The 20929-nt window shown below is 41.8% G+C and overlaps 1 protein-coding gene across 6 annotated transcripts in view; it reads left to right on the forward strand.

Moving 5' to 3' along the window:
• Positions 1-20929, forward strand: part of OSBPL5 (oxysterol binding protein like 5) — a 204592-nt gene that overhangs the window by 156782 nt on the left and 26881 nt on the right. For all 6 annotated transcript variants that reach the window (XM_080595138.1, XM_080595135.1, XM_080595134.1 and 3 more), the window contains 5 exons: positions 1539-1619; positions 2295-2396; positions 3966-4169; positions 10868-10952; positions 20278-20449. In XM_080595138.1, the coding sequence (XP_080451264.1) occupies positions 1539-1619; positions 2295-2396; positions 3966-4169; positions 10868-10952; positions 20278-20449 (644 nt within the window). The remainder of the gene's footprint in view (positions 1-1538; positions 1620-2294; positions 2397-3965; positions 4170-10867; positions 10953-20277; positions 20450-20929) is intronic.

Genomic DNA, 20929 nt, shown 5'->3' on the forward strand with positions numbered 1-20929 from the left:
TTCTTTATTCTTAAGGGTTACATGTTGTTTTGGTTTTAGTGCAAGACTACTATGAGGGTGTAAGAACAAGTAACAGGTTCTTTAGTGACCCTGGCTCTGCTGCATATTGCACTTGCTGCCCCTAATTTCCAACCTTGCATCATCCAGCAAGAGTTTTGCTCTAGAGATTCTCAGTTGGGAATACACCTTCATCTGCTACTTTTGCTTCTGCCACAGTCTCCAAAGCATCATTGATGGTCTGTTTGCTGCGATACGGTGAAGCATCTGCATGTTTTTATCTAAGTCATCTGTGTGTTTTCATCTAAGTCACGTGTAAAGGACTGATCCAGCTACCATTAAATGCATCCCTGCTGACACTGATGTTCAGCATGGTTCATGGCTATAGTAGCTGGAGAGGTTTCTGTGTCACTGGGAGGGAAAAAGAAAAGTGGGTCTCTCTAAACTGAAGGCACTGTCATACGATTACATCAACTCATGACATACAGGAGAGAGAGTTTGACAGCCCACTGGGTTTGTTTCACATCACAGCAGTGAATTTGTAAATGGGAACTATATTTGTTACATTTTATCCTTACTACAGCTCCTTTTTGTGTCATACTCATTAAATCAAGTTGGCCAAGGACTGAACTTCTTCATAAAACCTTTGTGCAAAAGAAGTAGAGACAGTGTCTGACCCCAAACATGAAAGGCTGGAAGGAAAAGAAGTACAGAGAGAGAAAGTAACTTCCCCAAGGTCACCTAAGAAGGTAGCAGAGACCATCCCAGACCATAATTCTCATGCCACTAACCCTCCCCAGGTTTGGACAAGTGCCTATCCAAGTGTAGGGGTTGTAGTTGTAAGGCGGGTTCCAGAGAGTTGCACTCGCTAAGTGTACCTTGGTTTGGGAAGAGTAATATTGTGACCATGTCTAACAAAGTAAAACATTTTTTCAGCCCATCAGCACAAACATGAGATCAGTCTTCAGCCTCTGAAAATGAATTTAAACAGCACTGACAGTATCAAACATGATTTGAAGTGACTATATATTTGGTGCCTGGCTTCTCTAGGCCAAGATGATGATGATTTTCTGTATTGTCTGTAACATGATTAGGTCATTTCTTGCCCACTGTGTTCCTGAACATTTCAGCCAGGACAATGTCATTACCAATATCAAGTCTAGTTCTGAAGGATCTCTACCAGCTTTTATATATTTTTTATTCCAGTAATTGAAATGATTTAAGATTTGAAAAGACATGAGTAGTTTTCAAAGTTAGGAATAAGAATAGGGGAATTGTTTTTAATAAAAATTAATGTCAACTTGGGAGAAATACGAAAAATATGGGGAATTTTCCAACTAACTATGAGCACATAAAAAGGAAATTCAGAGCACACTGCAGTTATGTCATTTCTGAGCCTATCTAATCTAGTGTACTTCTGCTGAAGCCTGCAGTCCGCTCTTTCATGGATTCCTGGAAGATATAAACAACCTTTCATTAGAGCTTAGCTTGAACATCTTCGTGTTAACACATTCCTATTTCCTCTCTCCCTCTTTTTTTAGATCGAATATAAGCTTTGCAATGGGTCTGACAAAGAGTGTGTGTCTCCCACGGCCAAATCCACTAAGAAGGAAACACTGAAGGTATGTGCAAAGCAGCCAAGTCAGCATCAGCTGACTTTCACTTACAAAACAAGTAGTACCTTTCAAACAAACCGTTGGGAACTGCTCTGAGTCATTTCCCAAGACCCAGAAAAGCCTCTGACTCTTCTAAGAGTCATTATAGGCCAAGGGCATTAGTGGGCTTTATATACAGGATTAGGTTATATATTGCAAGCAGAACAAATCTGTGTAATTATTTTGCTCTGTTCATATGCTCCAGAGCCATAAGGCACCTCAAGAAGACTGTAATGCTTCATTGGCTTTGTTGGGAGGAATATGCCTAAGCAATCTGTGTAAATTATTGCTTGAACGCTTGCTTTGTCTCCCAAACCAAAAGTATAAATAATCTGGTTTGGATGAAATTAGATTTAATATTAATTCTCTTTAATTTGAGGGGTGGGGAGGACTCATTAGTCAGCCTCTTTCCATTCCCCCCAAAGAAAAGCAAAGTTAAATTATGTTTATTGGAACTTCAGAAGCAAAGAAAGTATCTGCTCTCTTGTTATGTTTTTGTTCCTCTGTGTGCTCATTTCTGGGGAGCCCGTGCTGGGTCAAGTTCTAGCTGTGCTATACATAGCTGTCCTTAATGCATTATGTTCTTTCCTCCCCCAAAGAGGCCATGATTACAGCTGCTATATTTTCTCTGTTCTGAACCAGGTACAAAAAAAAAACTACAGACAGGAGAAGAAAAGAGCTACCAAACAACTCTTCAGTGCTCTAAAGGATCCCAGTGTAGTGATCACAGCAGACTGGCTGAAGGTATTTAATACAGACCATTGATTCTGAGACTCTAGACAAAAATAAGTGAGAAATACTTGCTGAGTCTAGCACCGAGTGAAGCAAGACAGACTAAATTTGAGTTGATGTTGCTGTAAAGCTTGAACTACGTTTGGGGAATGTTTGCTTTTCATCTTAACCTAAATGAGTCTGTCTGTTTCATGTCCTTAAGTACGAACAAGGTCTCAAAAACTGCATAGTACAAAAGGAAGTGATGATATTTCTTTCTTTCCTCCTCTGAAAGAGTCTGCTGACCTCTTCCTGTAGATATGTTTTTGTACTGAGGAGGGAATAGACAGAGTAATAGCCTGGAAATGGGCAGATACAGCTTGTTCTATTGACAGTTGGATTTTATATTGCCACAGTGCAGAATGAAACATATTGGACCTGATGACAACTGTAATTTCTCCTTGTGCAGGGACTCAACTAGTGACAGCTTCTCATTGAAGTCCTAAAACTTTGTATGTGGCAAAGTACGTGTGGATTGACATTGCAAGAGACTATCTTCGACCAGTGTTTTTCTCCTCATTTAGGGGCATCTAGTCTGGTTTGACTGGTCATGAATTGGTTGCCCCTTTTATAATGGCAAAACTTTATCTCCAAACATCTTCAAACAAACAGCTCTTTAAGAAATAAAGTAAATTAAGGATTTCATGAAAAAATACAATTGTATTTGTCCAGTGTGAAAAACCTCTCACATTATTCTATCGTTAAAAGCCAGATAAGTGAGATGTGTATCAATTATTTGAGCAAATAGATTGGAAACAAAATGTTTCAGTCATGTTCAGTGTTGATGACAGATAAATCCTGGTTTTTGTAATACAAAATACTTGCTGCATAGTTGTGGATGGAAATATCTAGCTCAGAAACAAATGATGCTGGCCCACAAAAACAGTACAGCAACATAAGACTTGAGGTTCAGCCTATATATGTTGGAGATGAGAAGACCTTAGGCAAAACCTAACCTTACTGAGAAACTTCTCACTACAAAACTGTTACCTTTAATACATTCTATCAGATTTAATGTCTTCTATACAAGAGAGAATATGCATTGAGCTTGACAGAGGAGTAAACCAGCTGGAGAAGGTTTACTTCTCTGTCAAGTACCCCATTTAAGAAACGGGGTATTTGTCAAAACCCATTAAGAGCTCTGTTCTGCTGAACATTACTAAAATGACTCTGAAATCCAGTTAGATGAGCTATAATATATTTCTGTGCAGTATCCTAATTCACACGTCCTCCGTGATTATTAACAAATCACTCTTACATCGGCCAGCAGTGCTGGTTGCCTAAAAAAATTAAGCAAGCTGCAAACACCAAGCCAGAAATAAAAATATGACTGATAGCCAGATTTGTGTGGTCTGGGATTTTGGTATGAGATCCCCAAGACTGTTTAGACAATGCAGTGTATCCTTGTGTAAGGAAGTGTATCTCAGTGCAGCCGTGGGAGAAATGGGTACTGGAAATACTGAATAAATACTGAATAAATGTTGGTTTTGTTTTAAGGAGCAACATAAGGGTAACATTTTTTCTTTCCCTTCCTCCCTCCAGATTCGTGGAACTCTGAAGAGTTGGACCAAGCTGTGGTGTGTTCTGAAACCGGGAGTGCTGCTGATTTATAAGACACCAAAGATCGGACAGTGGGTTGGGACAATCTTGCTCCATTCTTGTGAGCTGATCGAGAGACCCTCCAAAAAGGATGGCTTCTGTTTTAAACTTTTTCATCCTTTGGATCAGTCAATCTGGGCTGTAAAGGTAACAACCCTGATGAGCTGATCAAGCTCTTCTTGGTCACCAAAGCGTCTGAGTACTAGCTAGATTTATCTAGCGTTGTTGGTATCTAGATTCTCAGTTATTTGGTTGCTGTTAGTGATGGTGAATTGGCTGCGTAAAAAGATGATGCTGAAGCCTAGTTGTGATACGACATCAAAGGAACACGGTGCATTATTGTTATACATATGTATCATTCTTGATATATAGGTGTATGCATAAACTGAGGGAAGGGGGGAATGCATTAGTGCAGAAGCTGTATCAAGCCATGGCCTAGATCTTTAAAAATAGATGAGGAACAGACCCAACTAAATGACTTCCCAGAGACAAGGATGTACAGCACTGCTTTGCACAACACTGGAAAAGGGCTGGCAAAGTGAAAAAAAAAAAAAAAGGATGAATGATATGACCACAATGTCTTTCTTTTTTCCCCTGATGTCTGAGGTTTGGGTTTGTTAGTGATGGACTTGGAACTTAGTGGACTGCTCAAGCCCTGACTGTTACACAGAAGTGTGACTTTGGATGCATTGTCGTAGTTTTCTCTTCTTTGAAATGGAAGTAGGAAGACTTTCTCTCCTTTGAGTCCTTCTTCTTCAGGCTGTTGTTACTTAGAGGCTGTATGTACATAAGCTCCAGCAGTGGCCTCTGGATCTCCCTGTAACATAGATGATTAGTAGTTTCTCACCCTTCTTGAAATAACTCCCTGCTAGTTATGAAAAGCTGGATTTCTTTTTCTTCTTCCCTTTAAGATTAGGCAGAAAGCAAAAAAAAGAAAATAAAATATGAATGCCTGTGAGCAAAGAGGAAGACCCCAGTACTTCCTCGGAAGCACTGAGAGCAACATCTGTTGGATACCCTGAAGTGACAGAACTCAACTTATATTGAGCTCTTTTTTCCCCTTTAAAATATTGACTCAGCAGAATTGTTGAAGACAAATTCTCCAAGAGACATCACCAGTGCAAACAAGGTTTACAAGGTACTGCTTTGCTGCAAGGTGGTCAGCAAAGTCTGCTTGGAAAGATTCATGCAAGAGTGATGACAGAATTTGTCTTTGGCATCGGAAGGTCTAATAAAATGGAGGGGAATTCCCGTGGGAACAGATTGAGAAACCTCACTCCTGCTCATCCCTCCAGTTAATTAAACAGTTTTAAACACAGCTATACAATCAGTATAAAAAGTCTTGCAATTTTTAATAGGATAAGAGGAGAGAATTAAAATGAACTTCAACAACCAGAGGTAAGAGCTGCTCTTTTCATTCAGCTCTAATTTGTGCCCAGATGCATTGTTTTAGCTTTATATCCCAAAGGTTTTATTGCAACCTTGCTTCTTATTCAGCTTTCAGAGTTTTGTTGCTTGTTTTATTCAGAGCACTCACCCAAGAAGGCTGTCAATCTTTTGCTGTCCATCAACAAAAATATTCCCTGTGAAATGACAGGTCAGCTGAATTCTTCTGAAAAGGACAGTCAGGAGAGGTAGGGAAAAAACAGAATCAAAAGCAGTCAGGTAATGAAAAGTAGTGTCACTGCCAGATTTGAAGTGTCATGTTATGCCAGTATGACCTTCCCTTGGTATAAACCATCCAAAAGAAAGAGCAGTTTTTATCAATATGTATATGTATTTGTGTGTATATGTGTATCTAATTCTTGTGTCTCTTGAGAAAAGTGTATGGCAGAAATAAGAATTAATGTATTAAATATGAAAGGGATGTATCTCTGAAAATGTTTCTGTACCTAGAGGAAGTCCTGAGAGATTTGAGTTTTAAGTCAAAGTAATATTGTAAGTCACCTGAGATAGATGTTTAGAAAGCTATGTTCAAGCTGCATAGTAAGATATTTCCTGAAACCTGAGTTCAGCTGGGATTGTTGTGTGATAGATGCTTCCAGCCACAAGGTGAGCACTAAAATATACATCAAGAAAAAATCCACCAGAACTGCCTGATGTCAGAGAAGCTGTCTGCACTCTGACAGCACTTAAAGGCTGAAGATGCTAAAAATACTGTTTTGTTTTATGTCATTTCACGGCCTTCTTTTAAAGCAACTGGAGCAGAATTGGCTAATCTAAATTGGTTATGTGTAACTGTGCAAAGAAAGACTATTTCTCATGAAATACAGATTAGCCTGAGCTTAGACAAGAATCCCAAGTTACTGTCCATCGTGATAGAAATAAGATCTGGCTAAACAACTTTCACTTCCAGCTAAAATGGCTTGTGAAATTTTCAAGGGTTTTCCACAGTACAGTTGATGGTCTGGTTTTGACTCTCACTAATGGACTTCCAGCTACTTCAAGGTAACGAGCACCTTTGTACATGTTATCCTGGGTGCTCTGCAGGTGTTTGGATCTAACTGTGGGTTTCAGCCCTGGGACAGATATCTGGATTGAGCACTGCCCTAGGCATTTACAGTCATGCTAGCCAATTAAATTCGATTTGCGGTTATTTAACTTCAGCTAGAGCAGGATGAAATTTTGGGGTGCCTTTCACGTGGTAGGCAGGCAAGATATAAGACTATTGCTTATAGTTGGCATTCAGATATATGAACCAAGGAACTTTTTTTCTTATAAAACTTTCTGGTTTCTAGAGACGGGGATGCCAACCTAGGAATTAGTGTGCGGGTGCAGGCATCTGTCCTCTTTCTTCGCAGAGGCAATGTATGGCTATCAGCAGGCAGTGTTTGCCCGGCAGTCCCAAATAAATGTCCTAGAATAGTTTGTATTAGTCTATTATTAGTTTACTAATAATACTAAATTATTAATATTATATTAATATAATAATTTTAATTATTATATATACTTTATTATATATATTATTATATTATATTATATTATATTATATTATATTATATTATATTATATTATATTATATTATATTAATACTAAACTATTAGTTTAATAGTTTGCAGATGACACCAAGTTAGGTGCGTGTGTCGATCTGCTCGAGGGAAGGAAGGCTCTGCAGGAGGATCTGGATAGGCTGGAGCGATGGGCTGAGGTCAACTGTATGAAGTTCAACAAGGCCAAGTGCCGGGTCCTGCAGCTGGGGCACAACAACCCCAAGCAGCGTTACGGGCTGGGTGATGAGTGGTTAGAAAGCTGCCTGGCAGAGAAGGACCTGGGAGTATTGGTTGATAGTCGGCTGAATATGAGCCAGCAGTGTGCTCAGGTGGCCAAGAAGGCCAACAGCATCCTGGCTTGCATAGGAAAGAGTGTGGCCAGCAGGTCTAGGGAGGTGATTGTCCCCCTGTACTCGGCTCAGGTGAGGCCGCACCTGGAGTAGTGTGTTCAGTTTCGGGCCCCTCGCTACAAGAAGGACGTGGAGGTGCTCGAGCGAGTCCAGAGAGGGGCAACGAAGCTGGTGAGGGGTCTGGAGAACAAGTCTTATGAGGAGCGGCTGAGGGAGCTGGGATTGTTCAGCCTGGAGAAGAGGAGGCTCAGGGGTGACCTTACCGCTCTCTACAGGTACCTTAAAGGAGGCTGTAGCGAGGTGGGGGTTGGTCTGTTCTCCCACGTGCCTGGTGGCAGGACGAGGGGGAATGGGCTAAAGTTGCACCAGGGGAGGTTTAGGTTGGATGTTAGGAAGAACTTCTTTACTTAAAGGGTTGTTAGGCATTGGAATGGACTGCCCAGGGAGGTGGTCGAGTCGCCATCCCTGGAGGTCTTTAAGAGACGTTTAGATGTTGAACTTAGTGATATGGTTTAGTGTAGGACTTGTTAGTGTTAGGTCAGAGGTTGGACTAGATGATCTTGGAGGTCTCTTCCAACCTAGACGACTCTGTGATTCTGTGATTCTGTATTTCCCTTTGAGCTTGCTTGCGAGGTAGCTGAACAGCATGGTGTGGGAAGGCTTTTATTGACTACATCTTGTTCTGGTGTGTATTTAAGTTGGTAAATTAGTTGGGATCAGACCCGCTGAATCTGGAAATATATATAACTTTAATTTTGTTGATTTTAAGAGCTTCGACTCATTCCTTTAAAGAAAGAAGTTCTAGTAATGGGCTTGTGCTACTTCTTTTACAGTCGTTTGTTCTCCTCCATACTATAACAGTTACTTTTATCTTTATTCTTGCAGTTATCCATAGCACTGTTAATGAAAGGGACTCCTCCCCCTTTTAAGCTTTGTTTTATGACTCTCCAAGACGAGCTGTCTTGCTGTGCTGTATAAAACGGCAAGTCCAATCCAGTGTTCAAAGCCTGAACACCCGCTGTTTGTCAGTGCCTTTGAGACTCAAATCAAATGTATAAACAGGAATGGTCTGAAGATGACCCTTTTTTAGCTTTGTCGTCTAGAGTCTGAGCTGAGCTCCAGGTCCCCATATAGCAGGGATAACATTCACATTTAGTGAGAGACAGTCATTGTCATGAAGGTTTAGAGTCTAAACTCAAAACAGGCACAAAGCTCAAAGGCTGGGAGACAGAAAACATCATTATCTCCTCTGTGCAGATACAGAACCTCATTTACTTTGTGAAGATGTTGACTTTATTTTTATGGCCTTCTCTCTTTTCTTCTTCTTTTCTTTCTGTGGGAAACAGCCCCTCCATGTATGAGCATGCCTTACCATGAAATATGTTTCCTTGATAAAATGACTTAGCTGCTCCTTGTATTTATCCACACGCCTAAATGTCTGTTAAAACCTTGTGCTACCCCATCCTTTCATGACAACCCATCCCACCCACAGGCTTTTTTTTAATATTGGTTTGTTGTATCTGTACCATTTGGTTGTGGGGGTTTTCCTCCAACAAAACAAATATCTTGCTCCGCACTGAAAACACAACTAATGGTGTTACCAACAATTCTTGAATGTCCTGTTCAGCTGCAAGCTAGTGAAAGGAAGAATGCCATTGGGAATGCTGCCTGATTGCATTAATGTCACTGATAATGCTGTTCTGCTCTGGATCACTAATCAAATCCCAGCTTTGCTGGTCCTGACTATTAAGCCTTCAAACAGCCTTAATTTTGTGAACCCTGAGCCTCTTGTGGGAGAGAGGAGCAGAGAAATAAGTGAATAACAAGGATCCCAATTTCTGCTGGCAGCAGAAGAACCCTGTGGATATAGAGACAAGAAGCTAGACTGGAGACTGTTGTCTTCTCAGCACTACAGCTTTGTGACATAGACTCAGATACAATTTGATGTGTGTCATATGCTTTCACTCTTCACCCTTTCCAAGTTTTGGCTTCCTGGGTGGAACTCGAAAACAGAAATCCAGATGAAACCACCATTTAACTACTAGACACTTGTATACAGGAGCAATTTTCAGTAGCAGCCACAGTTTCACTGCTTTCACTATTATTGGGAAGAAGTCTTCTCAAGGAGCAGGATGGGATACTGTAAAGGGCCATGCAAGGGAGGAGAGCCATACTCAAACTGCAGACATTTCCCTACAGATTTTAAGTATTGTGTGTGGTATTCTCTAGAAACTAAAGTAAATGTGTATTTGAGAACTTCTGGAGAAAACCGCTTGTTCCACCCTGCAGTTAGGTTAGTGGACATGTGGGTATTGGTGATGTTTTCTGCTCTGTATGTGTTTCTGAAATGTCGACGTATTTGATCCACTTTCATGTTGTGTCTTACAAGGCGAGGAAGAGAAGGAACTGGAGGAGGGTGGGTGACTTCGGAAATGCAAGGGACTTTATTATTTCAAGCATTTGTGACTTAAAGCACGTACAATGGAGACTGTGAAGCTGTGCACACTGGGCAGAGGAAAAGCTCCTTCTTCACAGCTGCTGGAGCTCAAGAAGAGAAAACAGGGAGGAGATCAAGGCACGTGGTTCTGCTCAAATAAGTGCCTAATTCAAGATGTACTTTGTCTCCCTGTGAATCATTTCTGGAGAGTCAAGCTGAAGGGATTCTGGTGGGATGTTTACAAGACACTATAATCTTTTTTGCTACAGCTCCTAAACTAAAGGCAACAAACAAGCGAATCCTGGTTTTGTTCCCAGTTTCTCTGAAGCAGCTGTCGCCGCAGGCACACCAGTGTAAAGGTTCTCAAAGTGTCTAGATGTAGAAGCGAAGGGCTGCAACCCAGAAACATGTATCTGTGATGGGAAACCTTTGGTCCCCAGCCTGTGGTTTTCCCTGCCTTCTCCTTTCCTGCAGTGGGGCCTGCTCCCCACAGACAAGGTTTTGGATGGAGTTTCCCCTTCCCTCCGTCCGTCCCTCCGTCCGTCCCTCCGTCCCTTCCTCCCTCCGTCCCTCCGTCCCTCCGTCCCTCCGTCCCTCCCTTCCTTCCTTCCTTCCTTCCTTCCTTCCTTCCTTCCTTCCTTCCTTCCTTCCTTCCTTCCTTCCTTCCCTCCTTCCTTCCTTCCTTCCTTCCTTCCTTCCTTCCTTCCTTCCTTCCTTCCTTCCTTCCTTCCTTCCTTCCTTCCTTCCGCTAATGGCAAATATTTGACTGTCTTTGTCCCAGGCTACAGGAATGAAATTTCTCCATTTCTGAGGATGTGAATAAACAGGGTAATCTGGGAGCTGAGCAACGGTTAGGCTAAGTCCAATTAACATCAGAGCTCATTGCTGCTTTGGAGCTACAGCAGCAATGTCATGATTATTAATGAATCTCTCTAAATTACTCCATCTGCTCCTTCCTTTTTTTTGACTATCACAAACATACACACTCTGCCCAGGAAGGGTAGAAAGACATTGAACAGCCACTGCATCTTCAGTGACTTATTTCTTTTTGTCTGTGTTCATTTCCAGGGCCCGAAAGGAGAAAACGTTGGTTCGATCACCCAGCCTCTTCCCAGCAGCTACTTGATTTTCAGAGCAGCCTCTGAATCAGATGGTAAGTTTTAGTCTTCCTTTGCTTTCTCCAGTAACCAGTGTGAATGTTTAGTGTGGACTTCAAGACTGCAGAAGAAAGTAGGTTGATGCAAAAAAAATATGACACATAAAGGAACAAGTAACAGCTCACCCAGCTCGAGATGATGCCCATTAGCGTGGCTCAGAATAGGTCGGGCAGGCTATAGGCAAATTTCATATTCCTCACTGAAAAGCTACCTTTCTGGACATGTGTGTGGAAGGATCTAGGCTTGTAGATGAGGGAAAAAACACTAAGTCAGTAAATACTAGAGGATGAAAGGATTTCATCCTGAAATTAGGATGAGAGGGGGCTTATATCTTTCTTCAGTTTAGCAGAGAATTTAGTGGGTTTTCTGCCTAAGTCTTAGACTAGGTAGGGACCTGCTGGAGGAAAAAGGTATAGCCATACTAAAGAACTGCTGATGGATGCCTCTCAACCACGAGAATTCTGTAAATTTGCTGTACCGGGGCTAATGCTGTAGCAGGCCCAGACAGACCCTGGTGACTCCTCCTGTAATATACAGTTCTGGGAATTCAGAAAATTATGGAAGGGAAATTCAGGTCAATAGATAACAAGCATGCCAGCTTGCTACGTGAAATCTCTCTAAATGACTTTAGCAGACCTAAAATATCAGTGATTTATAAGTAGATAAGAAGATTAAAATAATGTTTTCATTTCATTTGACCTTCAGACTACTGTAATTTTCTTTTGCCATAGCAAATTAACCCAGACTGTTGTTTTATGGATGTTTTTCACCTATCACACCAAGGTGCCCAAGTAGCCCACGTGCTCATTCAGGTTTCATCTAGACTGACTTTAGGGACACAACAATTGTTTATGGAGCACAGTGGGCTTTAGAAGGAAAATGCTGCTGGTAAGTTTCATAAATTGCTAAAGGCTGGAAATGGGACTTTGAAGATGCCAAATGCAGCTTTAACATGGCACTTAGAACAGGAGGAAAGCTGCTTCCATTGCAGGCTTGGCATGCTGTTCTTCCTGTGGCTGTGTAAAGAGAGCTGTTCACAGTGAGAAAGACCATATCAACAGTGAAAGCTGCTTGCAGCTGCCAATACAGTGAAATGATATCAGTGGAACTTGTATAGAGCTGTAGAAGCACATTTATTTCTTTTTTACACTTTTGCAGCTTATGGAACAGCACAGTTTATTTGTGTAAAGGCATGCAGGATTTTACATGGCTCCTAATATCACCTGTCTTGAGAGGATTAGATTGATACAATAGTCTCTTGGGGAAAAAAAATGCCCTTGAGGCAGAGCTGATCAATTACAGGCATTTCAAACCCTGGTTAGACAGACAGCCTGCAGAACAGATATATAGAAGAGTTCTACAGGGTTCTTAGGCAAAGGAGTAACTTCATTAACTGTCTGACAATCCAGATTTTCTAAGTTATTATTTCTTTAGAGATTGATGTGACTCGCCTTTCCATTAACTTAATTAGAAAATGCACAAAGGGAGCAATGTAGACATTGCATGCATTCAAGAAAAATTGCTGTCTGATAATGTCATTTTCTTGTGGCATTTTAACTGTCTTCTAAATGAAAACTTTAATTCTGGGGGAAACCTAATGATTAAATGTTAAAGCCAGCCTGGCAAAGAGACTTGTGGCTGAACTTCTAATCTTTCTTTTTATGATGACTGTCATAGAGCAGTTATGTGGAGTAGAACAGCTTTAGATTTGTTCTAACTACCCTCAGCCATGAAGCTCCCAAGCTAGCTATAGTTCCCAAGAGATCATCAGAGGTAAGATTTTTCTGTCTGTGATCTTTCTGACTGGGTCATACACTGTAATGCTGGAAAAGCACAAAAGGGACCATGTCTGGCACATGAGCATTTTCAATATTTAAAGGCCTGTGGGAAGCTTTCTGCCCAGTGAATTATTATGTCAGTGGTATCATAAGAGCTTAAAATAGTGACTTAGTGGAACTTATTTTTAAAGCTAAGCTATTGGCCAAGATTCTTGGGAAGCAGACGGAGACCAGGCAGGTCAAAGTAGAATCGCTTTTTCATTTACTTTGCTGCTTCTCTACAGTAGGGTTGTATAGTTAGATGGAAAGCTACCGTGATCAGAGGAAGAAGGGACTGAGAAGCCTCTCAGTCAAATATCACAAATCTGTTTGTGGGTAGTAGCTAGGACCTTTGGTTAAGGATGAAACAGTATATGTTGTGAACAGCACTAGCAATGCCCTAGATCCACCTGCAGAGATTTGGAACAGGCACATTATGGCTTAGTATATTCTGAGAATTAATCCGTGGTGACCGTGACAGCTGACATGGGAAGCTTTTGGATCTGTCCGTTTGGCTATGAACTTCACAAACAAATTTGTGATGTAACATTGTACCAGAAATATTAGCATGAAACATGGTGTAACTTTCAGCTGAATTAGAGTATTTGAGTTCACAGCTGAGGTCAGTGAGCTGTGAGAAGTGTCTGTACCTTCTGCAATAAGGGAAGGATGAGAGTCTGCAGAGAATAGTGAAGAAGAACTCCCAAACCCAAGAGCTGTCCTAGCGTGGTTACTGTGCTACGCTCCTTTTGTTCACTAGCTGGGCTCCATGGGAGCAGTTCGGGGTTCTTGGCTCCACTGAGCAGTGTGGACATGCTGACAAGTAGCCAAACACATGGGTGTCACTCTCTGAGATCAGTGACTTGGAAATGGTACACACATCAGTAGGTAGTGTAAAACATAGGCAGGCAAGGACACAAAGAATAGAAACTGTTGTGTTTGAAGAAATCTGTATAAAATGCAGCAATTTAAGGTTTGTACTCATAATTAATGCAAATTGATTTTAAGCCCAGGAGACACTACTGGAATGATTGTAGACTAGTATTGGTTTACCTGTTGTGAACGGGCATCGTGAGGAGGGTGTGCTTGAGTTTATTTCATTTCTTAGTGTGCTGTACACTGTAGAGGATGCAGTTATGGTCAAGAGAGACAGAAGATGAAGATGAAACAAGCTAAGCTAGCTGACATAAATGGGGCAGGCGGAATCTGTTCCTTTGCAGAATGTTAGCGTGTATTTGTAGTATGTTCACGTCTCCCCCGTAGATGCAGTGTTGTGTGAATCTACAGCGTCTCTGAGGAGATGTCCTGGCCACGTTCATTTCAACGCAGTCTCCCATGTTAATAGTGGAAAATGAACCACAGAGCATTTGGTGAATTTAACAGTAATTCATGGAGGCCTCCAACTTGCTGGGGAATATTGAGTTACAGCATATGTTAGATGTAGAGTTCTGCTATCCAGGCAACTATATCATGATCAGCAGCTACATGGCCTACTTTTTCTCTCAGCGTTTCAGAATCCCTTTTTTCCCCTCTGCTGTACCATCTGTGACAGACTGTTGGTAGGATTTAAGGTCCTGACTTCTGGACAGCCTGCAGAACCACTGCCAAGATACAGTAAATTTCATGTTCACAGACCTCAGCAGCAGTCTACTTTGTGATGTGTTTTAAAGACATCTGGAAGGTCAAATCAGCCTACAAGGCTCAGCCTGCACAAGCATGGGGTCTCTCTTTTTTAGCAGTTTCAGAAAAGAAAATTGCTTTTTCCAAACCAGTGACTGTGTATGCATTTCAGATTTATGCTGATGAATGGCTTAGAATTAGTAGCTGAAACCTGTCCTGAGCTTCTTGCCCAGACCATTCTGGGGCTGTCCCTGAGATCCCCAAACCAGTCCTACACCCACTCGTATTTCGTAGCGCAGCTCTCCACTTTGCCATGGGCACTGTCACCAAAGGGGGGCTACCAGGGGAGCTCAAAGCAGCAGATTACCAAGGGTTAAAGGCTTGACAGTGGGATTGTAAATCACACTTATTTAGTTGCTTATGTCCGTCCCCTCCTCCAGGCATGCTTTGGTTAGCCTGGTGTGGATGGAGCTGTGCCTGGCTTGCACTGTCATTGTTTCTTTGGTTTTTGCTAGGCACTTGGCCCTTCCCTCAAAACAGGTGCTCTGATCTGGGGAGTAAATTATATTACTGAAATAAGGGCCATACACAGAAGCAATGAACCAAGAGGAAGACTGCAATTTAAAATTATCTTCACAATGAAATACACCACTGGATCCTGGCAGTGCTGGAAAAAAATAGAAGTTGTCTCTTTAGCTTTGTGTCTGCCCTTCATATTCCTTAGACATTTCATGGCAGTTTACAATCCAGACATTTGCAAGCTGACTTTGAATAGCTTGCTGCATATGTTGCACCTGCAGCTAATTGAGGGATCACATCCCTGCATTTTGACAGCCCAAGTGTAAAAAATCATACAGGCAGGGCACCCAAGTGGTACCACAAAGTAAGAAGCAGTCAGCTGAAAACAGTGACCTTAATGTTCACTGACTAACCCAAATCTAAGTCTTCCTCATCGTTCGTGATTTGTGTGCACTTGAGCAAGAATTCATCGTTTCCAGGTAGCAGTCTACTTTAGGCTGATTTTGAAAATCATCTATCTTGCAGGTGTGAGGCATGAGGCCAAAAGCTGGATGACTTTAATAATTCAAGAAGAATAATATTCCCTTAGTGATGCCTGTCTGGAGAAATGTATGGTTACTAGGTGTGAGGCTTTTGAAGTCTTAATTGGCAAGAGATTAATCCCAGCTGTTCTGTAACTATAAGAATGAAATGGAGAAAAAAGTTTAGTCCTGGACTGAGATTTCATGTGCCATGATATGAATCCATCTCGAGCATGCTCACGTTACTGGTGAGTGCTGAGAGAACATTGGGTGGCTTCCGCTGCTGAAAAGTGTGGCAGATAGACTTGGCACATCAAATTATGAGTTGTTCTAGGTGAAATGATGGTAACTGTAAGGAATTCCAAAACTGAACAGCTTTATGTTTCCAATACTGTCTGTTGTTGTTTTGTTTTGTTTTGTTTTGTTTCTGTGGGATATTGTTGTAATTTAAGATCTACTTGAAGACTGGGACATACTCAAGTTATTCCTTGAAGGAATTCCTTGAACCAAGCCTGGTTTAGTAGCATAAGCAACCTTTGGATGTTTGGATTGTTTTTCTTTTTTTCCAAGGTGGAGAAGTGGTTTTTGTCACTTGGTTTTAGTAGTTCCTTTTGTCCAGGAAAAAAAAGAGTTGGTGCAAGCGCGTGCTTGCTCCTATTCAGCCTTGCAGCCTCCTGGTTTCCGCGTGGTGCCAGCAGTACCCTGCAGACGCGGGAAGCGTCCCCCAAGGAGCAGCAGTGATTCCCTTCTGCACAGCTATACTGCAGAAACCATCTCAAAGGACTGCAGGGTGCTTTTCCAGTCTGTTGAGCCAAAAGGCCTGGCGAGAGCATACAGAAGGTTTCAAAACATATGTGGGATGTATGTTAGGCTTTGTTTTTGAGAAGTCAAGGCAACACACATCGTTTATTAGTTGTTTTATTTTTCCGAAACCTTTCAAGAAGGAAGGAACTTTGGAACCCAGCTGTGTTTAGGAGATTTTCCAAAGAGTTTCCTTCTTGAAATTGTCACTGATGACAGTCATCATTTTACTATAAACACATACGTCAGAGAAAAAAAGTTAAAGGCCTACGCAGGGGAGACACTTCCGTTTTATCTTTTTTTTCTTTTTTTTCAGTGAGCACAGCTAAGTGATGTGCAGGTGTGTTCCTCTGACATCCCACTTTCCTAGGACATCTGCCACATGCCAAATGCATCACTATGTGCATTTGTGGTCGTCATTAGCTGAAGTGGTGTAGGGGAAGAGATATTCAAACTAATGGTCAATGCAAGGCGAGAGGCTGCTCCAGAAAAGAACGGGAACCCAAGCTAGTGCCAGTGCTCTGGTAGGACAACTGCTTGTGGTACTTCAGGAACAGCTGTGTCCAAGAGGCTCACTCATTCCCCATCACTCCTGGAGGGAGACAAGAGTGGCTGGGCAGACAAAGTGCTAAATACAAAGAAAGGGTCAAACTCAGGGATGATGTTTGAAGGAGAGTACTTAGTTTTTAGCTCCTAGGCAAAAGGAGGTAATGCAGACGTTAAGGCAACATAATCTTTGCAGAAATTGTTCAAAAGTGTCATTGCAGTGGATAGAGTAATATATCATCTGATATAAAACATGCTTAAAAGCCAATGGGGAGATTCTGCTCTAGGCTGCCAGTATGCTCTTGGGTTTTCCTTCAGAATTTAAATATACGCTTGTTTGAAGCCATAATCTATAGAAGATTACAGCTGATAATTGATCACAGTGTTTTACATTACAGTTTTTAAAACCTCAAATGTTCTAAAAGACTACCACTGTAATTCCTTTGCAGCTCTATTTTGGTTCCTTCATATGCATTATATCAGGCTGCCATTCATCTCTGAAGGAACCCACATTTTGCATCCTTCTCTGATCTAATTATCTTGCATACAAAAAAAATGACTTGAGTCAACCACTCAGAATTAAAAAATATAAGAATTAAGGTATGCATGAAGCCTTCATGCAGACTGCCATGACTATAGATGACAGCCTTTAATTATGTGACCACATACTTTTTTCTCCTGCAATTCCTGAGGGAGTAAACTCGTCATGTAAGCAATTAAGTAATCTGAGTGCTAGAATTTTCATATAATTTTCACAATAAAGATGAATATTACTCAATAGCAAAATCACTCAAATGTAAAAACATTTCATTTAGGCCTGTAGCAATGAAACGGGTTTATCTTGTGCACAATCCCTGAAATTTACAGGGTATCATTTTATGGTGTTATGCTGCAATTAACACCCTGTTGACTTGCAGAGAACATAACCTTTTTATTTTCAGAGGAAATCGTATATTTTATGTCTGTTTTTTGTGGCATGTATTTAGTTGGACTCACAGCACCACCTGATGGCTGAAGGTCTGTTTCTTAGCTTGGGCATCCCTTGAATTCGCTTTCTGTAAGAAGTGAATACACGGGAAAACACTGATGCCATTTCTGATGTTCTGTGGGGCAGAAGTAATGCTGACTGCTAGTGCACAGCAGGTTCCTATAGTGGCAGCTTTGTGTCTCTGCCTTAAAATATTAAAATAAATGTTGATATTATTATTTTTTAATTTAAGCTCTTTGAATTAGTTTTCCAAAATGATTCCAGTTACTCATAACCACTTCCTGGAATTTATCTCAAACCTAAACATGGGACGTAGCAATTGCTTCTGGCAGTGTGGTGGAAACTGAGGCCTTGGCCAAGCCCATAAGCACATGTTGGTACCAGCAGATACCCCTGGCAGTGCCGGTGTGGGGGCAGAAGAGGTGCCGGTGGGATCAGGCTGGCCTGCTGTGCCTCCGGCCCCGGAGAGAGGGAGCTGCAGGGGCACAGGATGGAAAATGTCTGGGTCTTGGCCTGAGGGAGACTTGGGGGTGACCCTTGTCATCCTTGTTAGAAAGCGTAGATGTAGGCAGCGCGTTGTCGTGGCCATTGAAAGAGAACATCTTGTGTGCAGAGTGCCGCAGAGAGCTGAGGATCTGACCTCTGTTACTGCTCCAAAGTGCTCGTGCTGCTGCAAATCAAGCTACCTATCACAGCACCTACTTCTCCAAGCCCATTGAATATAAAAATATCTTGACATTTGCAGTATTTCCAAATGTCAAACGGTGCAGTCCTCACTATCTATGGACAGGAAAGGAGAAGAAAAGAAAAACAAGGAGAGAGGAAAGTCAAAGAAGATGAGCACTAGTAGTGTACTCCCTTTTATAGAATAGCCTGAAACAGGTTTTCATCTTGATGGGGTAGTGGGAGCAGGGATGTGCAGGGGAGAGTGGATTTTTGCTCAGCGCAGCCATTAACTCTAATGGGTTAGCCATGCAAATCCTCCACATGGTGAGAAGGGAATAAATCTCTGCATGTAAAGCCTTAATGCAAGAATTTTCGTTAAATACAAAATAGCGTGAAATCAATTCCAACAGCCTTCAACCTTCCTAATCTTTTATTAACCATTATGTATGGCATTATTAAACCATAAGCTGATGCAGAAGGAATTTCTGGGTTGAAATTGGAATAAATGACTGGTCTCTGCGGTGTTCGTGGCTAAGTGTTGAAGTGGAATTCTGCAACTTCTGTTGTTTTTTCTCTCTCTTACTGGTTGCAGCTTTGTACCAAAGTAAGCACTGAAAGCCACTCACATTTATAAACACTTCTTTATGTGAATATGATCTGGATTTTCTTAAACTCTCATTGATATTCTTATAGAGCCAGATTTTGGTCATATCGAAGTCAATGGGAGTGCTGCCGAAGAGAACAGCTGGATCCCAGTGAGGATGCTAAGATGCTAAGAGTGTGATAGGACCGAATGTAATGTCAGCATTTCCCAAATGGGACCTAGGAGTGGATGTGGTCCAGGAGGAACCTGTTTGTAGCACTTGCCATTGACTGAAAATCCCTTTGTTTTCTTCCCTGCCTCTCAAGCACGCTTATAAATATTGCAAAATGTATTCTGAGGAGTGTAATGAAGAGCTGTGTTTTACATGCTAGAAATTAGAGGATAACTCCCTTGATACCTCAGTTCTTGAATGTTCAGCCAATTTGCAGGTGTCCTGGCCTCATTAAAGACTCTGAACTACAGAAGCAGGCTGTTTTCAGGTGCTTCCAAGAATACAGAGGCTCCAGCATTGTGATGGTTAGCCTTTAATGCTATCACACAGCTTTGTGGATCATTGCAAGAAGAGCCAAGGCTCTTTTTTGAGTTCCTTTGCTTTTCATTAGCTGCCTGCCTGTGGGTCTTGTGCAGACCTTAAGATTATCCAGTGAGGCTGTGCACAGGAACCGTGGTTTCTCTCCATTTTGTGCCAGGCTTATAGTTTCTTGTATTTGCAAAGTAGGCCCTTCAGGTACAGATTTTTTAGAGCAAGATAAGAAAAACTCATGCTCCACCCTGATTACCTGAGGGATTTGGTGTAGGGAATGGAGAAAGGTAAAAGTAATACAGAGAGAGTGGGCAAAATAAACAGCCCGCCAAGCAATTCCCTCTACTCTTAATCATTCTGGCAGTATTGATCCTCCTGGCTCTTGTTTGGAGTGATTGCTGTTGGAACACTACACCCCACGTGCAACCCGCAAGCTGGCTTCTAGTTCAGCGATCCCATACCAGCATCAAGAAGGGGGAGTTGGGGTGAGCTGAGTTACCCATGCAGATGTATCACTCGTGCAGCCACTAAAATAAACTATTTCTGGCAAAATAATCGAGGGGTTAATGTATATGAAAAATAAAACATAAGTAATTGTACACAGTGACTTCCTGAGTTATAACGGGCTTGCTTGCAGGTAATAAGCTTCTGAGAAGCAATGCATGAGTTGTCTTATTTCCTTTCCTGTCCTTAAATAATGCCCCTTGTTTTCACAGGCCGATGCTGGCTGGATGCTCTGGAACTTGCCCTGCGTTGCTCCAGCCTCTTCCGGCTCAGTGCCTCCAAGCAGGGAAAGGATGGAGAAATGAACTGCTCGAGTGATTCAGCGCATGCGGGGCTCAACAACCTCTTGCACTCAAGCCCTCTCTCGGACCAGGAGTTCTTCCAGTAAGATGCAGCTCTCGCTTCTTAGAGCACAGAGAGGGAGGTGTTGCATGGCTCGTACTTGGGCATCCTTTTAACTTTAGGGTAATCTAGCCAGAGTCCATAAAGGAGACCTATTTGAAAAATAGCCCATATGTTCTTCTGCTGCATCCATTACTAACCTATGGCTTTGGAGAATATGGAATCTGTTGTCAGCTAGTGCTTGGGCACGCAAATTGGAAGGAACCTCACCTGTGTTCATGTACACAATAAACAATTTTCTTCTATTCCCTTCCTGAACCAAAACACTCTCTGAAGATGTTGGCATGAATAATGGCTTGCCTGAGTAAAGACTGCAGAGTCTAGCCACTGGAGTAGACCTGTGGATAGGCAAACACAATCACTTACAGTGTCTGTCTGTCAGCTAGCACATATGGCTCGGAGTCTGATCTGTTTTTTAATGTGTTCTCTTTGCTAATAATACTGTGTCATAGTCAGCAGAGT

Source organism: Anser brachyrhynchus, assembly GCF_964034855.1.
Source record: "Anser brachyrhynchus genome assembly, chromosome: 5".
NCBI lineage: Eukaryota > Metazoa > Chordata > Aves > Anseriformes > Anatidae > Anser > Anser brachyrhynchus.